This window comes from Lissotriton helveticus, chromosome 6 (assembly GCF_964261635.1).
Source record: "Lissotriton helveticus chromosome 6, aLisHel1.1, whole genome shotgun sequence".
Classification (NCBI taxonomy): domain Eukaryota; kingdom Metazoa; phylum Chordata; class Amphibia; order Caudata; family Salamandridae; genus Lissotriton; species Lissotriton helveticus.
This window is the reverse complement of record NC_136067.1, coordinates 1,852,729,584-1,852,755,236: the sequence shown is the minus strand read 5'-3', so window position 1 is coordinate 1,852,755,236 and position 25,653 is coordinate 1,852,729,584. Positions and strand designations below refer to the sequence as shown.

At 42.8% G+C, this 25,653-nt stretch overlaps 1 protein-coding gene across 2 annotated transcripts in view; it reads right to left on the bottom strand.

The window, feature by feature from the left end:
* The window catches only part of KCNK2 (potassium two pore domain channel subfamily K member 2), a 528,695-nt gene that overhangs the window by 38,754 nt on the left and 464,288 nt on the right, over positions 1-25,653 (bottom strand). For both annotated transcript variants that reach the window (XM_078649782.1, XM_078649781.1), the window contains exon 6: positions 3,975-4,117. In XM_078649782.1, coding sequence (XP_078505908.1) covers positions 3,975-4,117 — 143 coding nt within the window. The remainder of the gene's footprint in view (positions 1-3,974; positions 4,118-25,653) is intronic.

The window sequence follows — 25,653 nt, the reverse complement described above, 5'->3', positions numbered from 1 at the left end:
AATCTTGGTGCCCGCTATGTCTGGCCATGAGATACTGTAGGACACAGTGAGCAAGCGTTTTGCCAGAAAATAACAAGAGTAAGATGCCGCCATCAGGATCCACATAAGGGCACTCCATAGTTGCCAAGTTCACCATTACTATGTGTGACATTTCCATGTTTTCAGGGTACATATGAGTGTCATTTTACCGCCAAATGTGCGACACTTAGAGTGACACTTTCACACGAGTAAAACAAAGTAATGAAGTTAGTGTGAAGAAAAACATATCAGAAAGTACCCCTACAACCAATAGAATAGGAAGCTCTAAAAAAAATTTAAATGTGCAGAAAACCCCCTGAAATGTCACTTACTGCATGCTGGAAAATGTTTGTATCCTGTCTCCCACACATTAATAAGCTTGTGTTTGTTCTAAGATTAGAAGTGTCACATGACATTAGGGCATGGATCTATCTGCGCCAAGTGGTTACTAAGTGCTGAGCTGTATTCCAGTAAGCCTAACTGTGGTGCACACCATTCCCGCTCTTTTTAGGCATGGTACAGAATTAGCAATCCTGAGGGATTCTGTACCATCCCCAGACCCCAGTTTCACATCTTGGCGGGCCCTTGCCAGAAGGTGCCCCTGAGAATATCATGATCCTCTAGACGAGTCATAAATAAGAATGCCTGCTTGTAGTGAAGTGGTCTTTTTGACATGGTCACCCCCTTTTTCGTCTGGGACACTTCGACTGAAAGCACACTGGTTCCTACTAACAAGGCCCCCAGTGTCAGAGCACTTTCCCAAAAATTTGCAATTGCCCCCCCCAATTGGCAAAACCTTTAGCACCCTCTGTAAGTACCTATTAACTGGTACGCTGGTACCTAGAGCCTGAGGTGCTAAAGAGGGTCCCTTGGAGCTGCAGCACAAATTGTCTCACCCTAAGTGACCCCTCACCGAGCACATGCACGACTGCCAGTGCAGGCTGCTTGTCTTGGTGAAGACAACAGTGAAAACATGAGATGTCCCAAATCCCTGTGTGCCATGTCCCCTTCCACGGCATATGATATTTGTAAGCCACCCCTACAGCAGGCCTGACAATCATAAGGTGGGTGTTTAATATTATTTGTGAAGGCCTAACTGCATAAGCAGATATGCCCCTGTGGTCGCCAGTTTGATTACTGCGAATGTAAGTGCGGAGGGAATCCATTTTAAAACATGTGCTGGCCACTTTTGGCAGGAGGACAGGTAGGAAAATTAACTTGATTAGGAGGAGCGCTCACATTCAGCCAGCACCACCCCTAGGGTGGAGCAGGTAATGTGGACCCCTCTTATTAGATTCCTCCATATTCTCTTGCAGAAAATTAACCAACCAGAGTCATGGTTATGCCCACTTCCCAACGGAAGTAGCCATATGAGGGTTTAGCCACCCTAAAGGTAAGTAGCTCATTAGCTACTACCTGGCACTCCCTCCAATGCCCCTAAATTCAGCATTCAGGAAAGCCCCTAGTACCAGAGGAGTAGATAAGAAGATGATGTAGGACCAATGTACCATGAAAGCAGAGAAGAGGAGAAGAGGCAGCTGACGTAGTCGCAGCCCCGCCAGCCTGTCTGCATCCCTCATCGAGAACTATACCAAAGTTGACTCGTCCTGCAGCTGGGACTCCAAAAGCCTGGGAGGACTGTCTGCCTTCAAAAAAGAACCAAGAGTCTCCCTTGGAGTAGCAGATCTGCTCCCCTGCATCCGGCAGGCACCCAAGAACTGCTACAAGGCCTCTGGACTGTCAAAAACCCGACAATGGAAAGCACCAGTTCACCCGTTTCTCCAAGCCCGAATGAAGTGGGCCAATGGTGGCAACATGGTCATCATAACCAGCAGAGACAAAGCCCGCATTGAACTTGTCCACTGTGGACTTTTCACAGCCTGCAGCCTCTTTGTGCAGGCCCCCTCAGCCGGGATCCTCCAGGTGACAAAGATGTGACACCTAAGGAACCTCTGCACCTATCACCCCTGGGCCCTGAAGTAGAGAACCAAATGTACCCTCATGTCCCTGGACATCACAAGAGTTGAGCCCCCTTGCTGGTTCAGCTTGACTGGTCCCCCAGTCCAAGCCAGCAGCCTCTTTGTGACTGGACTGATCCTCCATTGAAGTGATGGGTGCACTCAATGCTCTAATGCACCTCTTCACCTGGCCGCCCCAGAGCCTCCCAAAGTGAGCTGTTGGTGCTCCCTTGGACCTTGCCTCATACTCACATTAAGTCCGGAAGATTGGTCCCATAAGTCACTGCTAAGTACCTGTATGCTGCATGTGTTTTTCCTGCAGAGCTTAACATTACGCAGAAGACTTAATTCGCTATAAAAAAGCCCCAGAGTAATGGGCCCAAGGTGTCCTGTTTTAGAAATTTGGACGCTGAATCTGTCGTTTCCTTTTTGCATTTTGGTAATTGTATACCTGGACAGGGGCCTCTTGCATGAATGACTCGAGTCATTTCTTTTTTAGGCACATTGTGTCGTTAGATTTGAAGTTTTGTTTTCAATTGTGTAACGGACGATGAAAATGCGTGCTGGCATTATTATTTATGACTCGCCTCGAGGATCATGATAGTCTTGGGGGCACCTGCCGGCAAGGACCGCCAAGATGCGAGAGTGGGTCCGCAGTTACGCGAATTGGAAGACTGCTCAGCACTCAGTAGGCACTTGGCACAGACAGGTCCATGGCTTTATGTCATGTGACACTTCTCAACTTAGAACAAACACAAGCTTATTAATGTGCGGGAGATAGGACACAAACATCAGTGGAAATGCACCAAGTGACATTTCAGGAGGTTTTCTGCATATTTACATTTTTTTAGAGCTTCTTATTTAATGCTTGTAGGGGGTACTTTCTGAGATTTCTTATTTCACGTTAACTTCATTACTTTGTTTTACTCCTGAGAAAATGTCACTCTAAGTGTCACACATTTGGCCTTAGAATGATAATTACCCTGAAAACATGGAAATGTCACACATAGCAATTTGTGAACTTGGCAACTAATATGGAGTGCCCTCATGTGAATCCTGATGGCAGCACCTTACTGTTGTTATTTTCCGGGAAAACGCTTGTCTCACTGTGTTCTGCAGAATCTCATGGTCCGACAGAGCGGGCACTGAGGTGCCATCCATTTCTCATGCTATGCAGCAGTTTTAAGATTTTCTTAGAGTTTATCGCTGCTCAAACGGGTGTAATTTGTAATATTTATATTTTTCCCTTGTCTTCATTACTTGATTTTGCTTGCGAGAAAGTGTCCCTCATAGTTTTTGAATGATACTCATATTTACACTGAAACTATGAAAATGCCACACATACGCAATCTGAAACCCAGGCAGCTATGGACCAGTGCTTCATTTGTAAAAAAAAAAAAAAAAAAAGTTGCCGGTGTCCAAATTTATGCTCATAAGGCCGCGGCAGGCACTATCAAAGGTTGGGTTGCATTGTCTAGAATCCAACTCCTGCCGCTTTAATAGACCATCAGCCACTCCCTACCTTTTTAGGCCTTTCTTGCAGGTTGTTTTTCATCGCTGCTTTTTCTCTGTCACTGTCTTTCTGCCATTTTCATCACCTTTCTTTCCCCCATTTTTATTTATCTCACTCTTGCTCTGGAACAACTTGTTCGGATAAAAAATAACTGCTGTGTGCCAAAAATGAGTTTTAGAAGGCCCTACCTGCAAGCTCCTGCTCAAATCCATCACTGCATACCTTGCAAAATGAATTGATCAAATGGGTATATGCATGGAGCTTACACTGTACCTATAACTGGACAAACAATAGAGCGAATAATAACTGATGGTTTCATTCCTGCCCCTAGATGCTATTAACATACAGATACATGCATTAGTTTGACATTAAAGTAGTCTTTATCGGTTAAGGTATTCCTATGTATACAGTATAAGTATTTTCCAGAGTCTGAATCAGAAATCTACAATTCACATTCAGAAAGTGTTCAAAACCTAGAACATTACCTCTTCTTTAGTTTTCTTTGACAGGACCCGCAGCCAGTCTCCAATCATGCTCAGGACTGCAGCAAAGTATGCAAGGCCCACCAAAATCCAAAACCACGCCACTGGCTTGTATAATTCCAGGTACTCAATGTCCGAGTCCTCCCCTACAACAAAAGTCCTAATTAGGAGGGTTATTTTATGACACTTTAACAAACAGCTTCAGTCTACTTATATGACAATCTGGCTTTGTGATTATGTTAAAAAGGCAGCATTTTATTTACATGCACTTATGACTGTGCCATATGTTTTAGTTTTTTAGTAATTCAGTATTGCATGGCTAGGAAAACTGTCACAGTGAGGGAAGATTATGGAGAAGAAATCAGCACGACTAATTGAGCATCTCTTGAATGCATTTTTAATATTTTAACCAGCCCATGTGTTAGTGGTCATCTTTGAACTAGGTTTGCTAAACTAATACAAGCCCTTTTCTAAGCGTCCTTTGCATATGCATGCTCAGGTGCACTTGTGGGTGATCATCTAGAAAAGGGTTAAAAACATGTTTAAATGGATGCCTTTTGATAACACGACAGGTGCCAAAGAATGTATACAAATGTTAAATAAGGCTCGAGGGTGCGGTGGAAGTGGGACACTAAGCAGGGTGGGCTGGACAGCAACAGAAGAGCTGTGTAAAGAGATGGGAAAGCAACTGGCAGAGTGAGAGAGCAGTGGAAGTCTAGAGGGAAGTAGTGCATGAGGAGAGATCAAGAAACCACACACGCTCCCTCTGGAGTGCTTAACCCCTCCCATGCTCATGCCGCAACGTTTGCACGCAGGGCTATTTGCTGTGCTGAACGTTCTACAAAAACGGGTGTGGCCGTGACGAGCTCAGTTCATCATGAGCACACGGCCACCGTGGCTCATGACGAGCTGAGCTTGTCATGGGAATTAGCCCCGCAGGCAAGGGGTTAAAGTAAAATTTTAAAAAGTAGTTCTATGAATCCAAGGTAGATCAGCACTGAAAGAATACAAATCAATCAAAACACTGTGAGATTGAAATGCTCCTACGCAGAATTTACATCGACAAGGGATGAAGAGAATGATCTGTTGCAGGCCCAAGAGAGGTGTATAAAGACTTCAAACTTTAGGAAAACAATGAATGGCCGCCAAGTGAAAGTAGAGATTATCTGTGTTTCCTGTCCTATCCCTCATCATCTCCAAAGTGATTTGGAGTGGATTCAGTTTATGGAACCACAAAGATGACAACAGAAGACAGAAGGCAGGAAAGACCAAACAAGGACCATTTCATCAAGATCTAAACGTTTGTGAAAGTACTGATTAATTAAAAGTCCACAAGGACAGATATGCTAGAAGGAAATTCAATGCAACAAAAATTGCTATTTTCACACTGGGAAAAGGAAGAGAACAACAGAAGCAAAAACCAGCCTCAAGACTTGTAGAAGTATATTCCCGAAGTAGACAGCAATAAAACAGGGAGGTTAAAAACATTTCATTTAAAGATTTATCTACATACAGCAATTGTTCCCAAGGTGCACAGGGTGCTGTTTATAAAGTTGTATCAAACGAATCATGGAAGAAAAAGAGACATCTGCTTAGCGCAAACCCTTGATAGTGGTGTGTAGGAGGAAATGGAAGATACTTTTATGCACTGACCTCCACAATTTGCATACAAACATGTGGGACTACACTCTTATATAACTGAGTGGTTGCCTACCATCAGATCCCATTCAACTTACTCCTATCTCATAGTTAAACTGTTAACCAACAAAGAAAGGAGACCATGTGGTTCCAGCACACTACGAATATCAATATCAACGTACTAGCAATTACAGATAGGCGGAATCTCCCACCATTGGTTCTCAAAATGACATCAATGTGTAGTATCCTGTTCATGTTAATGTTCTGCCATTATCTCTCCTCCTGCTCAGCCAGTGTAAATGTGCTGTGTGCTGCATGGAATGTTGGAGTGATGATGCGTATTGTAACGTTGGGTGCCTGTGAGGTGAAGTGTGACAGTTGGAGAATGGGCTGAGCAGCAGGCAGGCTGCTCATGGTGGGGCTTCTTCACGCGAACATATCAACTTGTACCAGACGTCAATAAATCATCTTAATCGACACCCTACCTGCGTGGACCTCGTTGCTACATTATTTTGGTGACGAGGTGGTGACTAGCTACGTGCTACAACAAGATTTAAGGAACCAGACAAAAAAAGGAGGACCTGAAGATGGAGCAAACTACAGAGCCTACAGATGCTGGCAACACAAACTGCAGACGGAGGTATCCACAGGAAAGGAAAAACTCCAAAGAAGATACAAGGGAGTTCTACACAGAACAACAAAGACGTCTATAAGAAAGAAGTTCCTCACAGAAAAGCAAAGAAGTCAACAAGAAACATGTAAAGATGAAGCACTGTGCCTCTCAGCTCCACCAGTATCATCATCATCTGACAGCCCTAGCCCAGGCGCGCTGTGCTCATCTAATTTACTTACTTGGTACTTTGAATTTTACAAGCAGTGATTCTGTAACACAAGTAAATCCTATTGAGGTTACAACCAGAAGAAAATGGGATTATAGTTATCACATTTTGTGTAACAGTGAGCGCAAAGAAGTTTTATAGAGGCTACATGTTGGAGGAAAATTTGGGATGATTGGTATGACGTCATCCTCTACACACGTATCTGCTCCTCAGTCAACCATGGCTTGCGATTTTGTTTGGAAATCTCACAACGTTGTGCCATCAACATTGTGTCTTAAGTATCTATCAGCTCATGGTTTGTATACATTGCTGCTGACGCAGTGGACTACGCTTATGACCCATTTATGGCATCTTGTTCGATCCAGTCTACATGAAGTGTCATTCAACTACGGGGTTTTCTCTAATGTAAGTTTGAAAAGTTTACATCGTCACCAGAAAACGTAGGAGGCTAATTGTTATGTTATGCTTCAATCTGTGGTGAGTTTTTCTGCTTAGGTCTGGACTTTATGTCAACGTATTCTCGATTTAGAGGCCGGTTGATCTGTTTTGCAGCCTTTTCAAATTTCGAAAAGTATGCATGCATTTTATCTGACGCTTGAAGCCGCCCTAGTCACCTCAAGGATCCTCTGTGGTGACGCGTTCTTCCTTCACGTCAGAATTGCCTGAGTGACACAATTTGGCGCTCAAACTAGCAGAGAGCCACCCGGCACTGCGCATCATGCGTGTCGCCATTTATGGATCGTTCATTTACGAGGTCTGGTGAGGATGGTGTTGCCGTGTGGTGAAGGGGAGTGTACAACACTACTGAGGTATGTGGTAGGCGTATCGCCATTCACGAACTTCTTGTCTCTGACTCTGTCTCTGTTTTTGTTTCTATAACACGCACGCCTTAACCAGCAGGATGGAAGTCATTTCGTGTTCTTTGACGTGTGGCACTTCTCTGGGCTGGCGGTGCACATGTGTGCACAGCTTCTTCAGACTTGGTCACAACCGCACTCAGCAGCATATGATGGGCTGCAGAGCGACAGACTTTCTGTTTCATTTGTAGTAATGACTTTCATGCGTTTTGCATGTGTATTTTGGCCTTATTCCTTGTGCAATTGTGTCAAGTTGTGGGAAGGATGAGCTGATCCTCATGCTCGATGTTCTATTGCATTTTGTGTTCCAGTAAAGTCCCATTACTTGACATTGTAGGCATTGTACTAATTGTATTTGCCTCATGTTTACAAGGGTAATTAGAACCTTGGGGAAATTACTCTGTATCTTGGCTCAATATATTTGGAGTGTAGTTTTTATAGGAGTACTTGGCTGAGGGGTCCTTCTAGTTACTTATCCCTCACTGCTGCATCTAGTTTTAGCTTCTACTATGTTTTTACGTCACTCACACAGTACTTTTGACTTAATGTTTTGAATTCCATTATTTTCATGGGTATAACCCTCGTACAGGGTACCTGCTTAAGGGTCTTAGTCCCATTTATATGGATTTACATTGTCAACCCTTTCACAGGATATCTGTGAATGGGCCTTTGTCCCATTTACTTTGGTTTACCTCCCTTACGTCTCGGGGTAGGTTCTGGGTGTCAGTCCCATTCACATTAGCTTTACTCCCCTGTACCTGGGGGTAGGTTATGGGTTTTAGTCCCATTAACAGTTTCTTCGCTTCCTCTGTTCATGGGGTAGGTCATGGGTCTCAGTCCCATTTACTTTAGCTACCTCCCTATGTTGGTGGTAGGTCATGGGTATCAGTCCCATTAACATTTTTTCCCTCCCCCATGCCACAGGGTAGGTCATTGGTGTCAGTCCCATTTACATTAGCTAACCACCAGTAGCGGCTCCTGGGGGAGTGCTGCGGGCAGTGGGTTAGGGCAGGTGAACGCCAAATGCGTTGCAGAGCACGCAATTTAGTTTGTTTTATTTATTCATTTCTTTACCTAACTCCTACCGGTCGAATGCCGGAGTTTACTACCACCCACCCTCCCCCTCCCCCGCCCAACCCCACCGCCCGCAGCATTCCCACCAGGATCCGCTACTGCTAACCACCCTTATTTCAGGGGTAAGTCATGGTGTCAGTCCCATTTACATTAGCTAACCAGCCTTATCTCTGGGTGTGTTTTATGGGGTGTTAGTCCCCTTTCTGCTAGTGGTTATCCTTACACAAAGGTTGTCCCTATGGGTGTCATTCCCGTCTTACACTTTTCTCAGCACTAAACTTTACAATATCAATCCCCGGTTAGGGTACAGTTTATTCTGAGTCTACTCTTAGACTTTGCTGTTAATCAAATGCATTGCAATGCTTACATTATTATTTTGTCAATTTGAAAATGGGGGAGGATGAGTGATATTTTGTTCTCATCTTCTTTGTTTTCTCGCCTGTTCAGTTCTCCTCGTGATGTCTTATATTCTTTTAATCCTCGGAATCTGGCATTTATTTGGTTGTCAGTCTTCCTTTGTCCCGAGTCTTTCCCTCATTGTAGTTTTTTTGCTCTTTCTCCCCTTTTCAGGAGGAGATCCTGCTTTCTCTTCCCCGTGTGTCTGGGTGTAAGACTGGTGTTTAGTTTGTAGGATGCTATGTCTTTCCTTCTTGCATGCCTGCCTGGCCAGTGGGTATGTTTGGGGGTAGTTATGGTGCTTTTATGTATCCGTTACCTCGCTTTTCCTTGTTCCTTACTTTTGTATTATATTCTATTGGATGGGTTATTCTTCTGTCTGTGTATATTTATCCATTGCTTCCTCTTCAATACCTATCTGTGTTTATTTATCTATTGCTTCCTCTTCACTTACTCCCACCTAACTTTCTGCTCTCTTCTCTTTGTTCTCTACTTTGCATCTTTTCAGCTGCACTTGTGTTCCTCTCTTTTATTCCTTTTCTTTGTGCACATTGTTTTATCTTGTTTCAGGTAACCACACTTATGCTTCTGTTATATAGGAAAGGGGGATGTGTAGTATCCAGTTCATGTTAATGTTCTGCCATTATCTCTCCCCCTCCTCAGCCAGTGTGAATGTGCTGTGTGCTGCATCAAATGTTGGAGTGATGATGCGTATTGGAATGTTGGGTGCCTGTGAGGTAAAATGTGACAGTTGGCGAATGGGCTGAGCAGCAGGAAGGCTGCTCCTGGTTGGGCTGCTTCACAAGAACGTATCCATTTGTAACAGACTTCAATAAATCATCTTAATCTACATCCTACCTGCGTGGGCCTCGTTACTACACAATGTCACCACATCTATTTACAACAATTGCGTGAAAGACCTGCTTAATAACTTTGTCCCATTGAAATGTAAGAAGCAAAGCCCTGTGTCCCTTTGCTTTCCAGAGACTTATTCAAGGAAAGACAAATCTCTGAGAACAATTGACAATACATAACGACAATATCCCTCTTTCTGCAAGAGGATTGAGCTGAGAGTTCCTGCCATTGCTACAAAGATCACATTTGCCCAGCAAAGTCTTCTCACAAGAAATTGTTTTGATTGCTCCAAGAATCATTCTTAACTTTTGCATGAGGTTGTTTAACAACGCAGCTTCTGGTAATGTCCCAGATTCCCTGCGGAAGGATTCTGTCCAGTTCTTCACCAATAAGGTAAAGTGCATTGTACCCCCTCTTCCTCCATCAGACCTTCTAGCAGATTGTGAATTGAACCTCAATATTCAGAATCCTTTGTTCCAGTTCAGTGAAATCAATAGAAGTGAAAGAAAACCTTTGCGGATTCTAATGACCTCAGCAATTTCCATCCTGTGTCAGGACTCCACTTCATTGAGAAGATTATTAAAAGCTAAGTAGCCTCACAATTTTCTTACTACATACAATCTAAGAATTTCTTGATAACCTTAAATCTGGTTTCCAACAGGACTGCAGCACAGAGAAAGCCTATTACAAACTGTTGACAATGCACTCCGCCTCTTAGACTTAAGTAAATTCTGCCTCTAAGATCCGTTACTTGTCTTCAACACTGTCCATCGGATCCCTCTCATTAAGATCTTAAAAGAATGTATCAATATCAAAGAAGATGTGCTAAATTGGGTTTCTTCCTATCAATCCAAACTTAATGTTTAAAACTGAGAATTCCCTATCTACCAAAATTAGTCTGGAAGACGGGTTGCTTGAACGTCCATTATTTCACCAACATTATTTAATCTCTATTTCTGATCCCTTAAAGCCATCCTTAAAAATTCTAGGTTATTTTACCATCAATATGTTGTTGACATGACTAAGGTCCCACCACCAGCGATATTTCTCTGCTCTCCAAAATTCGGAACAGTCGTCCACTTATCGACTTCAACTGAATCTTTCTAAAACAGAGGGTTTACCTCTTCTATGAGTTCGATTCCATATTGATCCTTACACTCCTCTGGATGGAAATGGACTATTGTAGACAAATGCCAAAACACCAGCAGACTAAACCTACAAGGCCAAATATTTGCTACGCCCAAAAACAAATGTTCCCAACTCACACGTTCCTTGGGAATCCTGCAGTTTATATGAGGTCATGGCCTGAAGTCCCTTGCACAACCCATGCCCTCTCTATCCTCAATTAATGGAATTTGTTTCTTACTGCCTTCTAAAAGCCTTCACTTCCCCCTCTGAGTGGTGTTGCATGCAGCCACTCATTTTGTTTCTCAATTCAAGAAATGTGGCTTCCTCACTACCATCCTGATCATACCACGATGGTTCCCTATTTGAGCATGAGCACAATTCAAGATGGCATGCATCAGCTACAAAACCCTCCATACGTCTTCTCCCAGCCACGTAGGTAAGAAAATGAAAATCTCTAGTGATCAACAAGGGCTGCAGAAACCCTTCTACTGCACTCACCTTCATTAAAAATAAGAGTGGTGCACAAATACACTTTCTTGGGTAGGGCTACCAAAATTTGGAATTCTCTTCTACCAACACTTCGTATTATTCCCTCTTCTGAAACTTTTAAAAAGGAAGTTAAATGCCTATAGTTCCATAGGCAATTTGTTTGTGTATGCGAACACTGAATACCCACATTCATCTAACTGACACTAGTTTGCTGATAGCATTTTAGCTACATTGTTATAATTGTTTCTGGCTGCATTATTGTTAGTTAACCTTTGTGTTTGATGTACCAAATGTGCATATTTACTAATATCAAAAAACTTCTTTTTGCTTTGAAAAAATGCTCTGATGCCTGGAGCCTACTTAGCGCTATGTGAAGCTGCATAAATAAATACAGAATAAAATAAACCATCTAGGCCAACATATTCAGAACTATTGATGTGTGAAATGCCTATGCCCAGATTCCTGATAAACTGATTCATGGTCCTGACAAAATGTATTTCTCCACTTGAGGCTTTCCAGAACACACACATGCCATTTGTGTTGGTCTGAATAGTGGAGTAATCCAAATGTATATTTATAGGTCAATTTGTAACACATTTGGAGCATGACATTACAGTACAGGACTTCAGGCTCAGACACAGTTGTAAGAGTTTATAGGTTAGCTCCAATTTCCATTTCAAAGAATAAGCTGATATTTTTAATGAGTATGGAAACAAAATATTGAGTTTGAATTATTGTGTTACAAACATTTTGAAGTAGGCTCCATGCAACAATATTGACAACCACGTTATTTTCAAGGGAAGTATGCATTAAGCAAGTATAGGCAGTTATACATTTACTATACTTAATTCCATATCAATCAATCAATCAATATAAACATTATTTGGTTCATAAATAAACCATTAAAGCGTACACAATCATAAAATTACATAAAAGCTAACAATACACAATCCCAGAAAACATAAGAGCCAGGGATGCAGTGCCACCAAATACATTTGAAGATACACCAATAATTATATAAAACATATTTCACATACACAATACTAAAACCAGATCCTGAGATTAAAATATTAAAAAAGCATTGTGAATGACTCATTTACTCAAAGTGCATAGTGCCTCATGAGTTAAAATACAAGAACTGGTCTCTTCATCTGACAGTTGTTGAAGATAATGGTAGGTCTGAACACAATACCGAAAATTCCTACATTTTAGAAAAGGAACTAAATATCTCTTGGTGTAAATCCTATAAAAATCACAAAAAAGCGGAAGTGTAGCATTGATTTGCTAGAAGCATTATTACATGGGCATACCTCGCTTTCTAATTTTTGCTGATGTCCAAGGGAAAGCAAAGCAAATATTTACTCATGTCGGCTCTAAGCGGAACAATAATGAAAGCACCCAATATCCTCTAGTATTCCACAAGTAACTAGTAGGGGAAAGTTCAAGATTTAGGTGCAAAGAACTTAAAAATTGAAGTTTTCAAACATTCAGCATTTTCCCTATCCACTTGTAACTGAGATGTCAATAATGATTGCTTTAGAGATCCATGTCACATGCCAGTCATTTATTGTATCCGTAGTTAATGCTGCCTCCTTTTTTCCAAACAGAAAGCCACAATCGGGGTGGGGGGGGTAGTGTGAATGTAATCACTCAGATAGTTTACGCCTAATTCCTCGTGGCAAACATAGTGAGGGGTAGAAGGAAGGACAGCCAGAAATTTTCTATGAAAGCAATTTTCTTCCAGCTGCAGAGTTTCATGATCTTTTACACCCAAGATTTTTGCCCCACATGACGTTATTGGGATGCATTGAGCAGTGTAAATCTGCAACAGTGGGGCAAATGCCCTGCTCCAAATGAGAAGAGGAGACTGAGAAGGGATCCTACAGCTCTGGCCAATTTTGCTCTGCATATTGATACATGTGGAGCCCAGGACCCCGATGAGCTAAATGACACACCTATATAGGAAAAGTACCAATACTTGTTAAGTGACGGCTGCCCACTTGAATACTCATGCGTTTAGTGCTCTTGGGGCCACAGGTCCTGAAGAAACATTTGGCGTCATTTGTTGTTAATTTAAGATCAGCCATATAATTTACGAATGATTGCACTAACAGACGCATTACTTTGGGAGTACGAGCGATGAGTATGGTATCATCCGCATACAATGTGATGGATAGTGGAGTGCTTAAGATTAGCTATGGGGCAAGTTTGGTAATGTAAAGAATGAATAACAATGGAGCAAGCGTGTACCCTTGGCGGCCTCCGCAACCAATGCTAATTTGATTCAAAATCCTCACCATTTTGACCGACCTGAATTCTGGCGTTGGTATTAGTGTATAGCGATACAAGTAAGTGCACTAATTTAGCATTGCGCCCCATCTCAAAAAGCAACTGCCACATCTTTGACCAGCTGGCACGGTCAAAGACCATTGACAAATCCATAACGGTGAGGTAAATAGAAGATTACTTGCTCGCCGTGATTTTTCCAATAACTAGGTTCCGATTTAAGCATTGTTCTACTGTACCAATACCAGTGTAAAACCCGTGCTGACATACGTTTAAGATGTTACTCTCTTGAACCTATTCCAATATCCTCTTGTACAGAACTCCGCCAAGAATTTTGGTTGGAATATCTGTCAGTGAAATAGGGTGGTAACAGTGCGGATTAGAACGATCACCTTTTTAAAAAATTGGAATGACACTGAGCTCCCTCATGAAGTTGGTATGGACTGTTAGATTAAATTATTAAAAACGTTTGTCAACAGGGGCGCCTATAGTTCTAGATTACATTTAATTAAATCAATCAGACGCTATCTGGCCCTGGAGCTTTCCCCCCTTACTCTGTTATATGGCAATGGTTACTTCTTGCAATGAAACCTATACTGGTATCCAATGTTACTGCCATCATGGGTGATTCCATATATATAAATGTTCTTGATGTATGTATTTCGTTAAAGTACATAGATGTGAAATTAAGAATAATAATCTATACTTCTACTATATATATTAACTCTAGTGAATTTTGGTTGTCAATATTTTGCTACACTATTTCTATAGTACAGTATTTCTGTAATTGTAAGTGTGACATGCAACTGTTCTCATGGGCAGCAATATTTTATGATCATTTATCACACCAGCCTGATTTTGAGTGTGGTGGACAGCTACTCAATCCATTACAAGTGCTATATGATATGATGCACTTGTAATAGATATCGGTCACATTTGAGATGGAGTGTCCTATGGGGAACTCTAAATCAGGCCCTGAGCCTCTCAAATGGAAGTCAAAATCTTACAGCAGGGTAAGGTCCAAGGTTATCGCCAGTGAGAGTCCCAAAAAAGTCAGATACCTCACAATCGAGCTCCCCCTAAACCTGTTGGTTTCAGTCCAGAGTTTTACTTTCAGACTTTTTCATTCTTGTGTAAATCAAAATCTTCCAGTAGATCAAAGAAGGAAGCAATAGCTAGCCAGGGCTTGAGGGGGCTAGATACCTTTGCCACAAGATCTTGTTGAATCAGTTTTCATCATGGCATAAAGCTACGATTGAAGTTAACCTGGTTTTCTTGTCTGCCATGGGTAAAACAACCCAAGGCAAGCCTTAGCCCCCTGTCCCAGTTCTCTGGAGGTGGTTAAAATGACCATGTTCTGGAAAAGTTACTGTTGGCCACTCCTGCAGCTACTAGTTCTCTGAAAAGGCTTTTAGCACCAAGTCTTCTACATTTCAGTCTACTGCAAGGTTCAATCCTCTGTGCTCAGATGGCCTTCTTGGAGTCGTCAGTCGGCAGTCGTTCTGCTTTTTGTGTCCCTGAACCAGACAAACAGGAGGCCAACACTTGACAGTTGTCAGCAGGATTCTGAAAATCCTGAGTCATCGAGTCCTTTAGTGAGTCCCCTTTTTCCAGCAGGAATCAGGAGTCAGAAGTAAGGCGTCTTCTTCTAGTGGGACTTTCTTCTTCAGGCAGAGTCATCTCGGGTCAAGGAATTCTCTGAGCAAGTGGTGGATGAGGTGCCAGCTTTTTCCTGTGCACTATCCAGTGATTTGAGAAATTCTACCACCCACTCCTCAATATTGTCAGCACTGCATTGTTGCAATACTTCAGATATTACCCAGAAGTCCATTTCAAGATGGCAAAACCCAGCTACTACTAGACAGACCTGTCTCCAGCTCCTTAGCCACTCCTCTATTTAGATGAGCTTGCATCCCACCTGACATGGTCAGAACTGGTTCTTTCCCATGCTATACCTAGAACCTAGGAATGAGTAGGGGAAGGCCTCCTTTGCATATAAATATGTAATGCTAAAGCTGCTCTTAATTCTGCCAACAGTTCCTGTCCACTCCCAGTTGGCTAACCCGTGCTACGTGGTTAGAAACTAACATCCATTTGCTCTTCCTTTATACACAGCTATCCTCCTCTGTACCAGAAGCATTAACTCTTCCAGCCAAGGATGTGTGTCCCAGCCCTGATGGTGTTATGAGTGGCAAACTGACTTTAAGCCAGTTCTGGTCAGGCAGCCTAAAGTAAATGTTTCCAAAGTTAGTGTTCCACTTAAGATATTAGATATCTGAGTTCACCATTAAATCTGATTTTCAAAATTAAGTTGGAAAGAACAAAAGAAAGAAATGTAATTTACCCAAGCAGATATAGGAAGTCACATCTAGGTTTGTTCAGGGATAAATCTAGAAAGGCCTACCCAGTGAAATAACTTTTGTCTTTATTGCATTCAGAGAACTCACTAACCAAAAAATGTAGTGTGTCCTGGTTTTACATTTCAGCACCATGCTCTGTAGGCTTACAAGGCACATTTTATACGTGACCTATCAATACGCAAAAATATGGTTCCAATTTATAGTCAAGGCATGATTCCATGTCATATGTCATTGTAGCTCAGCCATATATTTTGTCATATATGTGGATTGGAAAATACATAGTGCAGCCCGCATTTGACTTTGAACCTACCATGTGATAGGTGCATTCTAGGCACCATTTGAAACAATGGAAAGACATGTTCGGGCTGGACTGTTCCCATGAGGCACAGGGTCAAGGCTGATTTGCATATGGCGATGTCTGAACTGGGGTGGTGTGGAGTGCAAAAAAACGATGGATTTAGGCCCAGATCTCTGTACTGGGTTGAATGTATGACATTGTTCTGCATTCTGTCCATCAACTGTTGTTTTTGCATTTGTCACCCCGAGTGGAATGGGTATGCTCAGACTTGAGTCCCATGCTCTCCACACCACAGGAGTCAAGTTATCCTGGCTGAAGACGGCTGATAGCCAGAAACCGGTCCTAGGATGCTTGATTCCGTTCCAGGAAAGACATGGCTTGGCAGTTCGGACTGTTCCCATGAGGCACAGGATCAAGGCTGATTTGCATATGGCCATGTCTGAACTGGGGTGGTGTGGAGTGCAATAAAAAGATGGATTTAGGCCCAGATCTCTGTACTGGGGTGAATGTATGACATTGGTCTGCATTCTGTCCATCAACTGTTGTTTTTGCATAGTTTGTGAATGCCCACAAAGTTGTGAGTTTGGAGGTATTCACAAACGTTTCTCCAACTGCATCCTAGAAACAGACAAAGAGTTACTCCAGAAATGGGTTAGACTAAACCCCCCACCCCCAGGTTGGGAAGGGGATGAAAATGGAACAGCCCCACACCTAACATGTTTGTAGGGGAACATACTTATCCATGCAGAAAAATGTTTTCCCAAAGGAGAAAAAATGACTTTTGCTGAATATGATGCCTTTCCCAGTACAGAGTTTTGCCCCGAGTATATAGTAAAGCTCCACACGTGATGAATTCTGTATTGTGAAAGTATTTTTCATGAAGAAGACGGCCAAAGTATTAGTACCCAAGAGCATCAGGTAAATCATGATCAACATCACACTTGAAGGACATATGGGCATAGACTTCACCAAAACAAGTGGTAGAGATAATTTTTTCCAGCCTGTGAAAATTTCTGTAAATTAATTTAGTTAGGAGTTGTGGAAATTAATCATGTAAAAATCCATCATCATTGGTATTGGCAACAAAGGACATGCAAAAGTCCATCAAAAGGCTATAAGAGAAAGTGCCACCATTTTGGTGGGAGCTGTGTCTGAGCTCCAATATAGCCTATACAGACAGTTTGACAGAGGCTTATAAGTCTCAGGAAGCATGTATTTGGTTTGTTTTAGGTAGCACGGCCAGAGAAGCAGGCAAACATGAGAAAAGGTGTGACAAGCCCGGCAACAACAACACAGTTGACTAAAAAACTGCCTTATGTTAGTCAAATTTTTGAGCCACTTCAAAAACTCATTTTTTGTGCCCCTTATTTTCACTACCACCCTGGTTGGACTTGAGGAGATCAGACCCACAAACCTTCTGTTCTCCATATGGCAATGTCGGGACACTCTAGTGCTATGCCACTAATCAGTGGAGTTTGAGTTCATCCAAATACCAATGCAAGTCTGCAAAACAGTTATTCAAGATGTGCTTTCTTACAATCATGTTATATAATTCATCTTACAGTTTATCAATTTAAGGAGTTCTGTGCAATACCTACCTGTACACACTGGGTCTAGTAGGAATACTTGGATCTGCCCTGTCCAAGATTTTTGTCCGTTACATTTAGGGTTTGTTATACCCTGTGTCTCCTAGTTCCTTGCTGCTCAGCCTGTCTGAGTGTGATGTAATAGAATGTTCATGAGGGCATGGTTTGGATGAGTGGTCAGTTGGAATGAGTGGGGATGAGCACTAGGAGGCTGTTCTCGGTGGGGCTGTACCATCTTACATGTAACTGAATAAACCTACATAATCTATAATACTGGCTACTGGACTAATTACCTACAATGACCCTACTTAGTTTACAAAAGTGGCGATGATTTTGAAAAGAACCACGCGTGAAGAGACAAGGAATTGCACCACAAACTAAAGGATGATTTCCAATATACCAGAGCAATGCCTTGGATGCCCCATCGGTGTTTTCTACAACAGGCAGCCTACACATTAGAATTTTTGGGCTTTGGACATTATGTGGCTTGAAACCTGTCAGCCTACAGAATTGAAGATTTGATGCTTGACATGTGTGGCTTAAACACAGCCAGCCTACAGGCAGCCTCCATATTTGACATGTTGGTGTATTTGATATAGATGATTTAAACTCAGACATCCTACAGAAGTATGTTTTGGGTACTTAACCTTAATGACTTGAAATCTGACAGCCCGCAGCCTCTGGCAGTTTCTGAAGACTTTAGTGCCAACAAGTTTGGAATAGCAAAAACACACAGTGCCCACTCCACAATTACTCATTCAATATTCAAGAAGGGTAAGAAACCAGTTTATTGTAACCACCCTTAGACAGCATTACTCAGTTTCTATCAATTTATGCTTTTTTTCAAATTTTCAAAAAATCATAACAGAATAAAGGACTACGTATTGGAATATTTACAAGACTAAATACACTTTGTACATACATCAAAAAACAAACATTATTTACACACTAAAAAACGTTTCTGCATCAAACATTACAAAAAATTATAATTACATCACAACCAACCAATATTACAATAAAAAACATGAAGAAATTTTTTTTCCAAGGGGGTATAAGCAACTTAATAGCTTGTAAACGCTTAAATACTGGACCAGCCGGTCCTAGTGTTGTGAAGTTGACAATTTATTCCACCCAAGAAAGACTGCCGACGCGTTTCAAGAACCAGGCACAAAGTCACTGGTCTATCATCAGGGCTGTTTATTCTTTGTATCTGAAAAGATGCAAAGACATTGTTTTACTTGAACAGGCACATTCATAGTGAGTGCCTTTCTCCAATCGTAGGGCAAGGAGTGATAATAAAGGATAGCTACATACCAAAATTGTTTTAAAGAGGGGCGTGATGGTTAATCTTCTTGTGGTCCAACCCGCTAGTTATTGTGGTGGCCAGACAGAGATGTCTAAAAAATATGGGAAATTGGTTTTCAATTTAACCCACTCGGGTCTTTTAATTATCAAGCTCCAGTCAAAGATGTAAAAAAAGGGGAAGCGTACCTTATTTTTTGTGAACTGCCGTAGCGCGGCGAATTTTGCTTGTCCGACATCGCCATCAAGGTGTAATTATACAACAGTAATGGCATAGGTTTCAATCATGTGGTTTTTTCAAAACATTCTAAGTGAGTGGATATAACTCACAGAAGAATTAGCCTACCTTACTGAAGTATCTTGTTCTTAAAGATTTAAAGGGAGAAACCGCAGTCACTGTCCTGTAATAGAACGAAACGCCGATTTCAAAAAAAGATCTCTCATAAATATTGAATGAATGCTCAGACCACGATAAGGCGGTGTTTGTAAATACCTGCTCCTCTGCCAAAGCACGCCCGCGCTCGAGTCTGCTTTCTTTCAATAAAGATGGCCGCCGCACTTTTCTGTTTGTTTTATACTTCCTGGTGCAAAATTGCATTATGGGACTTGTTTTGTACTTCCTGGTGCAAAATTGCATTATGGGACTTGTAGTCGCATTTAATCAAATCGCATATTCTAGGCGACTACAAGTCCCATATCCACTCACTTAGAATGTTTTGAAAAAACCACATGATTGAAACCTATGCCATTACTGTTGTAGAATTACACCTTGATGGTGACGTTGTACAAGCAAAATTCACCGTGCTACGGCAGTTCACAAAAAATAAGGTACGCTTCCCCTTTTTTTACATCTTTGACTGGAGCTTGATAATTAAAACGACCCGAGTGGGTTAAATTGAAAACCAATTTCCCATCTTTTTTAGACATCTCTGTCTGGCCACCACAATAGCTAGCGGGTTGGACCACAAGAAGATTAACCATCACGCCCCTCTTTAAAACAATTTTGGTATGTAGCTATCCTTTATTATCACTCCTTGCCCACGATTGGAGAAAGGCACTCACTATGAATTTGCCTGTTAAAGTAAAACAATGTCTTTGCATCTTTTCAGATACAAAGAATAAACAGCCCTGATGATAGACCAGTGACTTTGTGCCTGGTTCTTGAAACGCGTCGGCAGTCTTTCTTGGGTGGAATAAATTGTCAACTTCACGACACTAGGACCGGCTGGTCCAGTATTTAAGCGTTTACAAGCTATTAAGTTGCTTATACCCCCTTGGAAATCATTTTTCTTCATGTTTTTTATTGTAATATTGGTTGGTTGTGATGTAATTATAATTGTTTGTAATGTTTGAGGCAGAAACGTTTTTTAGTGTGTAAATAAGGTTTGTTTTTTGATGTATGTACAAAGTGTATTTAGTCTTGTAAATATTCCAATACGTAGTCCTTTATTCTGTTATGATTTTTTGAAAATTTGAAAAAAAACATAAAATGATAGACACTGAGTAATGCTGTCTAAGGGTGGTTACAATAAACTGGTTTCTTACCCTTCTTGAATATTGAATGAGTAATTGTGGTGTGGGCACTGTGTGTTTTTGCAATTTAAATATAAGGTCTAGCCCCCACTACGTGTTTATGGACTTATCCCCTTTTGGTTCTCAACAAGTTTGGAATAGGCATGTTCAAGATGTCACCTTTTGGCTATCATGCCTGTGGAGATTACAGCCTTACATCAGAAAGTTGTGAAGAAAACCGGCAGATGTGGCAGTATTTGGTTGCTTCAGGATGTTAGCAGTTTAAGTGGTGCATTATTTGTACATCAATATTACATTATACTGGTGCTGACTGCTGTAGAGATCCTATCCACGATAGGGTGAGTTAAACAAAAACATTGCGGTGATGCTGTGCAAGTGATTTTGTATAGTGCTCCCGCGCCGATGTGGAACTATTCTGGATGCTCTCTGGTGATAATTTCGTACCCCGGTGCATGCAAGGGCATTTGAAATCTTAGTGTTTACACCTTCGAGAATTTGAAGGACGCACTTGTGAAACATTCTACGGCCATTCTGGAAGCAGCGCAGTGTGTAGGGTAGTGTTTTAGGGTTTAGGGTAGTGCTGGGGGGTCATGCAGGGTAGTGTTTGAGTGTAGGGACCAGACTGGGGCTCGGGGGAGGGCCGTGCTGGGGTAGTGTTTTAGGGTAGTGTTGTGGTGTTTGTGTAGTGTAGTGTAGTGTTTTAGGGTTTAGGGTAGCGCTGGGGGGTCGTGTAGGGTAGTGTTTGAGTGTAGGGACCGGGTCGGGGGAGGGTTGTGCTGGGGGTAGTCTTTTAGGGTTTAGGGTAGTGTTGTGGTGGTTGTGTAGTGTAGGGTAGTGTTTTAGGGTTTAGGGTAGTGCTGGGGGGTCCTGCAATGTAGTGTTTGAGTGTGGGGACTGGACTGGGGGTCGGGGAGGGTCTTTCTAGGGGGCAGTGTTTAAGGGTTTAGGGTGGTGTTTGTGTAGTGTAGGGTAGTGCTGGGGGGTCGTGCAGGGTAGTGTTTGAGTGTGGAGACCGGACTGGGGGTTGGGGGAGGGCCGTGCTGGGGGTAGTGTTTTAGGGTTTAGGGTAGTGTTGTGGTCCAGTCTGCTTTACTCCACACAACTCCACTCCACTCTGCTTTACTCCACTCAACGCCACTCTGCTTTACTCCACTCTGCTTTACTCCTCTTCACTCTGCTTTACTCCATACCACTCTGCTCGACTCCACTCCACTCGGCGCCACTCTGCTTTACTCCTCATTCCATAACACATAGGTAAAAGACATTGCCATTTATAATAGCTCCAACCAGGGCTTTAAGTGAGCCGGGTCCTGCAGGTGCTCAACACCTGCAGTTCTTAAAAGCAGGTGCCAAGACGGGTCCCTCTCGGGCTCTCCATTTATACCCTTTGGGTAAAAATACTTAGCTCTGCAATAGTAACATCCATCACTGCTTTTGATGACACTTCAAATAGACTAATTTTTCAGTTTTATATAACGCAAACTTAGAGTGCTTCATATGAGCACCACTTACATTACACCAGGACATTTTCATGTTTTGAGTCACAAGATGTTGAACCAAAGTCAGGCGCATAGCTGCTTTCTCAGCTCTAAAGTTAGCAGCTCTAGACTTACATCACAACCTCGCCCACAAGATCGGAAGCATATTCAATAATATATACAACAAAGTCATAGCTGTTGCTGATTTATCATATGTAGTTTACAGCCATTGAAAAAGCCAATTGTTGTGGCTGTAATGTTACTTGTGTTATATATCTGGATGAATGGACAGACGCAGCAAAACACCAGTGGAGCAGCACACTATGCTAAGTACAGAGTTTTCGCTTAAGTGTTGTAAGGCACGACCTTAATTACATCGGCCACACCCCTATGAGAGACCCCCCTCCCCTCCTCCCAGTTTTTCAATCCCACTTGAAGCCCAGGCTCTATCACAAACAAATACAAGACCGATTGCAGTTTTAATATGCTTGTTTGAAAGTGTATTATAGAGGGTATCGAACTGCTTTGTGCTTTTTTTGTTCCTGATAGGTAAGGCACCAAAGCTTCTTTTAACACTGTTTGTATTATTCTAGGTACTTGTTTTTTTCATGATATAATACTTGCATGGAATTTTAGGGACAGACGTACTTGCCATTTGCACATAAATAAGCTATATAAAATATTGGACTCATTGAATAAAAATTTTGGGACATTTTAACATAATTGTGCAGAGCCTTTGCAACCTGATTCTGATGTGGATGTAGGCTGTTCAGTTTGGGAGGCAGGCAGGAGTTCCTTGCTGCATGAATAGCTCAAGCCCCTCCTGCCTCGGAGTAGCACTATGGGCCGCCTTTGGGCTTGTCTTGGTAGGATCCAGGCTACCATTCCACAGCCGTTCCTAACACTGGGTGGAAAGGAAGCGGAAGCCGAGTTGTTCTGTGGCCATCGGCCGAGTGAGAAGACTAACGTGCTGCTGCATCGGAGTGTGTGCACATGGGTCGGGCTGAGGGAAAGAAGAAAATTGCTCTGTTTCAATGGTATTTTGTTTGGTGGGGTGCGGGTGAGACGTGGAAGTGAGGTGGGTGTGAATTCCCGCCTCTCCTCCATTTTGGGGTACTCTGCAAGTGCTGCGCTTTTGTTTGGAAGGAGGGAGCCCGCATTTCTTTAAAATGCCCTTGAGAATTAAAAAAATGGCAGCGATAGCACAACCGTAATTGACCGACCGAAGGAGTTCCAGAGTAAGCCAGCTTCTGAAGAAGACGAGAGAGACTAAAATAGTGAGTGCCAACATATCCTGTCTTTTAAGGCTCTACCTAAAGTTTGCTACCGTAGTGATGAATCCGAAGGCATAACTTTTCAGAAGCAAAACACAGCACAAGCATAACGGACACGCTATTGATTGCCAAACGAGCCGCAGCGTTACAGTAATACATACTCGAAGAGTAAAACGATACATCGTAACAAGCAATATGCGTTCATCTTTTTAGTGCAAGCCATGCCGGAAACATAATTAACACTCTATGTTGGTTCTCCAATAAAATACTGCAACAAGGCAACCATTATTTCATCCACTGTTGCAGAAAATTAAAAATTTTAAAACAGGTGCTTTTAAATAAAACATGTACTCTAAGGCCCGGACGGGGTTCCAACCCGTGATCTCCGGTTTACGAAACCGATGCCTTACCATCTGGCCACCGCGCCGACATGCGTGATGCACTTCACTAGCTTTCTAGGGTGATGCAACATCCGGGTGCAATCAATGCTTTCTGTTTATATTTGCTCATGGCTCTCCTCTCCTTTTAGTTTGTTTGAGGGGTCATTTGTAACCTTTCTTGAATTCGTGACAGAGGTCCTGTAATTCGAACTGTACCGCCCTGTATTTCAGGAGCGTAACTTATTTATTGCACTTCTCGTGCAAGATTAGACAAACTTTAAATAGGACTTCCGTATTTTTGTGTATGTCTATTAAATGGAAACATACATATGTTATGATTGTTATGTGTCCACTTACAGACACCGTACCACTGCTCTCTACGTCACCAGCTGTCACCACTGGAATGTTGACAGTAAACAGCTGGTGGCCGGCAGAGCGGAGGCGTCCGTTGCGCTCGGAATTCCACGGAGCCTGTGTTGGTGCAAATTCAATGAAGAAGTTCTTATCAACTCATTAAAGGAGTCGGAGTATCTTTACAAATTATGGCGACGTGCACCTACACGTGACTCCACGCAGAGAAAGAAGGAATAACCAAATATAACAGAAAGAAAATATCTCACGAAAAGTGTGGGGGCTGACACCCCGTGTGCTTAGGGGGGGGGTCAGAACATACATGCGTGGCACTCACACACAGAGGGGACACACAGACACTATGCTGGTCTGGACGGAAAGTGCCGAGCCACTTCCGCCCGTTTATTTTATATCTCTCTGGCCACGCCTGGCCAGAGAGTGCAACAATGTGTGCTGGTGCTTCCGGGGCTCAGGAGAGACCCTCGGAGCACTAGAGCGCTACATCCCTTCCCAACTTGGATTTTTGAAAACTTGGATTGAAAACAAAACATGTATAGTTCAGCATCTGAAGTCAGCCAGCTTCTGGCTTGGCTTGGGATTAGGTCTAAGATCATACCTCCATCGTCCTCGGGCTGGTACCTGATCAGCTCTCGGGCTGGATGTTGAAATGCTTGCTTCGCCCTGGTCTGTAGTGTTCAGAGGTGTGGTTTCATCATTGGACCTTCCGGCCCCGGTCTCAGACTCGTATCCTGCTGGTTCTGCTTGGTCAGGGGTGCACTGTCGAGCAGCCGGTATCTGTTTAAACCAGGAGACATTCCTAGTTACCTCCTCTCCGTCCCGGCGAGCTGTGACTGCAGTGCCCCGCGTTTCTTTGACAACCCACGGCTCAGGTTCAAACATGGTGTTGAATTTCCCTCCGGGCCTTCTGGTCCGGATTAGTACAGTCTCACCCGGTGTCACACTTCGGGACTGAGCACGTCTCTTGCGGCTTGCTTTCTCATTTGTTCGTCTTCGCCGTTCCTGAGTGCGCCCAGGGAAGTAGGGTGTCGGTTCCCAGTTGTCAGCCATGGGAAGAAGGTCCCTTCTTGGTCCGGCAAACATCAGCGCCCACGGTGACTGTTGCGTGGTGCTGTGGGGTGTGCTTCTGTACTCCCGTAGAAACAGTTGAAGAGCTTCCTCTGGGTCTTTACCTTCAGCGGTGGCGATTCGCAGGATTTTGTTGGTTGTCCTCATGAATCGCTCCACCTCCCCGTTTGCTTGGGGCCATTGTGGCGTGATTCGGTGGTGCCGGATGCCCAGGTTGTGGAGGAACTCTCGGAACTCGCTTCCCTGGAATGGGGGCCCATTGTCTGTCTTGATGACAAGAGGAATTCCAAACATGGCAAAGGACTTGCTCAGGAGTGGTCGGATGTTGGCAAAGCTAGTCGAGGTGGCAATATCTACAATTGGGTACTTTGTGTAATTGTCAATTAGCACGACAGTGACTCTCCCATCTGGGAAACTTCCAAAGTCAAGACTGAGCCACGACCACGGCGAAGGGGCATGTTCTTCTGTGATG